This window comes from Zonotrichia leucophrys, chromosome 2 (genome assembly GCF_028769735.1).
Source record: "Zonotrichia leucophrys gambelii isolate GWCS_2022_RI chromosome 2, RI_Zleu_2.0, whole genome shotgun sequence".
Lineage (NCBI taxonomy): Eukaryota > Metazoa > Chordata > Aves > Passeriformes > Passerellidae > Zonotrichia > Zonotrichia leucophrys.
Window position 1 is genome coordinate 152,432,007 of NC_088171.1, and position 6,000 is coordinate 152,438,006.

A 6,000-nucleotide genomic window follows, 5' to 3' on the forward strand; every position below is an offset into this window, starting at 1 on the left:
TATCCCCCAAGCATGTCCAAATGGGGGATGAGCATGTCCAAATTGAAAGGTGAGGTCTGAGGTCTGAGGTCAGCCTCTGCTAACTGGAGGGATGGAAGGCAATGGAAGGTGCAACACCTCCTCCTTGGCACAGCTGCCAATTCCAGACCAGCCTATCAGAACTGTAAAAAATTTGGGGCAATTTTTCATGAGGCACCCACAAAACACAGCACATGAGGGCCATGGGGTGACCACAGCAATGACACCCCCCCTCTCCAAAGCTTGGGTCACATCTTCAGCCCTCCTTGACATGAACCACCAACAGAAAAATTTGACCTCTTAGTATTTGTAATTAAAAGTTACTGCCACAGGTGGACAGGGCCTCAGGAGCTGGATATGGAATTGCACAATTCCACAAAGACATGCGCCGAACTTGACAGGGAACACCAGAGGAGCCCACTGATTGTTCATTAGTAATTATTTGCTTACAGGAACACAATGTTAACAATTACAGGTTATGAGTTATGAAACTTGTGGCTTGAATGCTGAATAAGCTAATTGATGTCAGAGACAGCCTGGGAAAAATGGGATCAAGCCCAGTTTGTTGTTTCATTAGTGAATTTCATAACAAGGTCAAGGAATACAGATTAAATGGCAGAGGACACTGTCATGTGAATTGGAGAAATACTAATGGATCATAATACTGGAATAAGTTCAGCCTGAACAGCCTCTCAGTTTAAATGTCCTCTCTTTTGATCCCATTCAAGACACAAGGCCAAGAGCTCTCTGTCATCCATCAGAAATTGCTCCCATGCACTGGGATCTTTCCAAGCTGTTCCAGAGTGACATTCCCAGGACATCAGCAGCTCCCTCAGCATTCCTGGGTGCAACACAATGACAGATGGACATGCAGTGTCATGGAACAGAGTCCCAGTCTTCACAAGGCACCCGCAAACCACAGCAAACAGCACAAAACGTCACAAAATGACATCACTGATGACATTGTAGATCTTCAGGGCTTGGGTTGTTCATTCACCCCTCCCTGCCACGCATGGAACAATCAAATCTGCCTAAATATCAATTTATTAAAGCTACCGCCAAGGTCAGAGGTACACAGCACCAAGAGCAGGACATGGAATTGCAGAATGGCATGAAGGAAAACATGCCCCAACTCATGACTCACCGGGTTGGGGCAGCCAAGACCTGATGCCACCAAAATGCCCCAAAGCCATGGGACAAGTCTGTCCCGCCCCTCCAGGACCAGCATAAAAGCCAGCCCAGAACCTCTCTCCCTCACACAATTCTCCTCACACTTCCTGCTCCTGCAGACTACAAGGTGAGCCTCAATCCCCTGACCCTCCTGCTCCTGCACCCCTGGCCCCTCTCTGGTGGCGCCCTCAGCCCCAGCCTCAGCAGCCCTCACACCTCCCCACAGACACACAACAACCTCCACACTCCCTCACCCTCCTGCATCATCACCCCTCACATTCCCACACCCCTGCCCTGCCTCACCCTTTTCTCTTCCAGGCACCTCCACACCACACCCATGGCCTGCTACAACCGCTGCAGTCCCTGCGGACCCACCCCGCTGGCCAACAGCTGCAACGAGCCCTGTGCCCTGCAATGCCAGGATTCCCGCGTCATCATCAACCCTTCCCCTGTGCTGGTCACCCTGCCAGGACCCATCATGACCTCCTTCCCCCAGAACACCGCCGTCGGATCCACCTCCTCCGCTGCTGTGGGCACTGAGCTCAGTGTGCAGGGACAGCCCATCTCTGGGGGATTTGGTGGCTTTGGTGGCTTTGGCTACGGCCTTGGCTATGGCCGTGGATTTGGCTACGGCTGTGGATTCGGCTACGGGCAGGGCTATGGCTATGGCCTGGGCTGCTATGGCAGAAGGGGCTATGGCTACAACTGCTAAGGGGCCTCTGCACCACTCCTGACATCAACAATGTGGGGCTCTGGCAACAGCTCCTGCAAGAAAATTGCCCCTGCTGGTTGTCGCCCTACTTGTGTCTTGCACTGGATTCCTTCTAGCTCTTGCTCCTCTCTTTGTTTTTTTTTTCCCTCAATAAAGTTTACCTGCATCAAAATTTGAGATGCCTCCTCATCTTTTTGAATTCTAATGGCTTCATTTCCCCACCCAGTAAAATGTCATATATGCCCTTGGTGTGGATGGAAAAGCAGCAGAACACCTCTCTTAGGTAAGATGTCACCACCAGCAATAACCAAGACAGACACTGGAAGGAGGGGACCAGGACACACCTTCCTGAATGTGACACAAATCTAGGACCCACTGCCCGAAAGGTTTTGGCACATCCATGCTCTCCTGCTCATGAATCTGGTAGAGTTTCTCTGTGCCAGGACACACTTGAGATACTCCCTTCCCCATCAGGACTCTTGAACCCACCCCGCAAACAGGAGGAACAATATTATTCACTTGGGCATGAACTCTGGAATACAGGTGCCTCATTTCCCTCTCCTGAATGAAAGCCAGCAAGAACAGCATTTCCAGGACCTTGGCCAGCTCAGTTTGGTTCTCCCAGCAGAGACTCCATCAGCTTTTCCACACCGAGACCACTCTCACACTCAAAAATTCTTGCCTTCTTTCCCCAGGGAATTCCATCTGTTTTCCCTTCTTCCTTTCTCCCCTTTCCTTCTCCTGTGTGCATTGTTGAAAACAGCCAGGCATCCTCAATTTCATTCCCTGCTATCAGGAATCTGCATTGTCTCCTGGGAGTCCCAGCTCTCTCTGCCTTCTAGGAATTATTCTCCTGCCCTTTCAGTGGCTTGGTCGCTCTGATCTGGTCTTGTTTCACTAAGCCCTTGTGCTTCTTTCCCTGGACAGCTCAGAACTGCCCTCACCACCCCGCCAGTGCTCTAAAGAGAGGAAAGGCCACCTCTCCCAACTTCAGGGCAAGAATTGCCTGAAATCTATCCTGGATTCTGGTGATGTCTTTTCCAGGAAAGGGAAGGATTCAGATTTTGTGGTCCCTTTGTTCTCCACTAGCACCACAGGGTCCTGTTCTGAAAAGCTCCTACTCAGCCTCTCAGCCCCCAGCATGACCTGGAGCCCATTGCCACTCCTGCCCAGATGCAGAATTTCACATTTTCCCCTCCTGAACTTCAGGAGAGGCCTTTAACCCTCAGTCTCCAGTTCCCTCTGACCGGCAGCACAACCAAGTGGTGCCTCAGCCAATCCAGCACCTGCCTGCTTGCTGAGGGGACAACAGTCCCACTGCCCAGACCTTTCTGGAGGAGGATGGACAGGGTTGGCCTCATGGATAAAATTCTTGACCTACTTCCCTTGAGACTTGCTTGGATTTGAATTTTGGGCGACTGATCTCCAGCCTCTGGCCCCACAGCCACTCTCAGGCCACTCACTGCCCTCTCAGGCAGCCTGGATTTGCTCAGTTGCTCTGGGAGCATGGAAGGGGAAGGAATATCAAAGTCTTCACAAAAGGGTTGTGTCCAACAGCAGCCACAGCTCTCTCCTCACGCCCAGGCTGAGTCACTGGCACAGGGCAGACACACAGCTCAGCCAAGCACCATTTCCTCAAGGGAAATCCTCCAAGAGAAGTGGCCTCACCCCCAGCACTTGCCACAACACAAGACCCCAAAGGCCTGGCTCACCCCTCCTGTGCTGCCGCTCCCTTTTGGCCTCTGCTCCCTTGCACAGCTGCCACCCACACACATGGAGTCAGTTATGGTGGAAAAGCCTCTTGACATTGAGTTCAACAGTTAAAGCAGGGCTACAAAATCCACCACTAAACGATCCCATCTTAAAAATATTTTTGTTGCAGAAGAGCTAAATTTTAAATACAAAGTCTAACCATTCTTTCTTCCCTACCAAAGCCATCATTAACCCATGTCCCCAAGTGACACATCTCCAGGGATATTCAATCCCTGCAGGGATGGTGACTCCACAGTTACACTGTGCAGACTGTGACACCAATGAAAACCCTCTCAATGAAGGAAGATTCCTTAATAGCCAACCTAAACTTCTCCTGAAGACACTTGGACTCCCAAACCCTGCTCTCCTGTGGCACAGCACAAGGGAAAGAGTTTTACATCCAGTTTATCATGAATCCATAGAGAAAACAGACATCTGAAATTGTGATGCAAGAAAAATTTTATTGAGACAAAATGGTGAAAAAGCAGGAGGAGCCAGTGGAAAGGAATTGGGCTGAGGTGCAATCAAGGCGACCAACAGCCAAGGTGCTTTGCTTGCAGCACATTTGGCCAGAGCACCAAGGACTTCCTGCCCCACAGTGGCAGCAGGTCACCAGAGGGGCCCAATGGTCTCTGACGTCGAAAAAAGGGTTTGCCAGAGAGGGGATGGGACAGAACCAAAGGGGAGAGCAGGGAGAGGAGAAGAGCAGGAGGTAGATGGGCCATGTTTGCAGGCAGCCTGGGCTGGCCCCTTGGCTACAGCCTTGCTTGGTGCCCTGAGAGCAGGAGCTGAAAGATGGGAGCCCCTTTGAAAGGAGGGCCCATGGCCCAGAGAGGAGTCCTCAATGCCTGAGATGAGTTCCAAGGAGCGGAGGGAGTGAGGAGTGGTGCTGAGGGCCCTTAGCAGATGTTGCCATAGCCCCTTCTGCCATAGCAGCCCAGGCCTCCCAGCCCATAGCCAAATCCACGGCCATAGCCAAAGCCACCAAAGCCACCAAATCCCCCAGAGATGGGCTGTCCCTGCACACTGAGCTCAGTGCCCACGGCAGCGGAGGAGGTGGATCCGACGGCGGTGTTCTGGGGGAAGGAGGTCATGATGGGTCCTGGCAGGGTGACCAGCACAGGGGAAGGGTCGATGATGACGCGGGAATCCTGGCATTGCAGGGCACAGGGCTCGTTGCAGCTGTTGGCCAGCGGGGTGGGTCCGCAGGGACTGCAGCGGTTGTAGCAGGCCATGGGTGTGGTGTGGAGGGTGCCTGGAAGAGAGAGGGGTGAGGCAGGGTAGACAACTGGAGGTGTGAGGGGCAGTGATGCAGGAGAGTAAGGGAGTGTGGAGGCTGTAGTGGGGCTGTGGGGAGGTGTGAGAGCTGCTGAGGCTGGGGCTGAATGTGCTGGAAGAGAAGGGCCAGGGGAGCAGGAGCAGGAGGGTCAGGGGTTTTGAGACTCACCTTGTAGTCTGCAAAGGAGAAGGTGTCAGGAGGAGTGTGTGAGGGAGAGAGGCTCTGGGCCGGCTTTTATGCAGGTTCTGGATGGGCGGGACAGCTTTGTCCCATGGCCTTGGGGCATTTTGCAGGCAGCAGCTCTTGGCTGGCCCTGCCTGGTGAGTCATGAGTTGGGGAGTGTTTTCTTTCCTGCAACTCTGCAATTCTGTGTTCTTTCCCTTGAGTCTGTGTCCATCTGACCTTGGCATAACCTCTTAGTTGAGAGAATTAACAACCAATATCTTGTTGATAGCAAGTGTCAGGACATGCAGAGGACTCAACAAAAGCTTTGGAGAACTGGGGATTTAACTAGGTTTTGCCATGGCCTACTGACAACATCTCCCATTTGCATTTTGTCTCCTGCCTGAAATTCCAGGTCCCTAGTTTCATCTCATTTTAAGACTGCTCCAGTTCCATCATTGTCTTGGTCTCCCTGAGTTGCTCTTGGTCAACCACGTCCAAGTTCTTGTTCTACTGTGTAGTTCCTGAAGTGGTGGGTGGAAGGATGGACACTGCCCTCAATTTGCTTTTATTTATTTTCCTAATCCTGTCTTGGGAACTGGTGGAATTTTTTGCAGCAAAGGATAGTTGGCCAAAGGGTTGATTAATCAATGGTTGAGGAATTGTTCTCCTCATGTCTTGCTCTCCTTATCCTTCACCATTTTCCCTTTCAATGTGTCAGGTAGAGCCCAGCACTGTGACCCCACAGGGTGACCTTGCTGAGCCCAGATGAGACGAGCACTATGGATGGGCCAAAAGAAGACTTAGGGCAGAATGGGATCCTCCCTAAACAACAGGATTGCTTCCCCATCCACAGCTGGGAAGGTCGGGTATACAACAACATCTGGAGAGATGACAACGTGGTGGG

At 51.9% G+C, this 6,000-nt stretch overlaps 1 protein-coding gene and 1 pseudogene across 1 annotated transcript; one reads left to right on the plus strand and one right to left on the minus strand.

Annotated features, from left to right (window-relative positions):
• Window positions 1–1,525: 1,525 nt before the first annotated feature.
• Window positions 1,526–1,900, plus strand: LOC135443447 (feather beta keratin-like). Its single transcript, XM_064703657.1, has one exon. It carries the CDS (start codon window positions 1,526–1,528, stop codon window positions 1,898–1,900), a length of 375 nt encoding a protein of 124 aa, XP_064559727.1.
• A 2,651-nt stretch (window positions 1,901–4,551) lies between these two features.
• On the minus strand, window positions 4,552–5,217 carry LOC135443448 (feather beta keratin-like; annotated as a pseudogene).
• Between the last annotated feature and the right edge of the window lie 783 nt (window positions 5,218–6,000).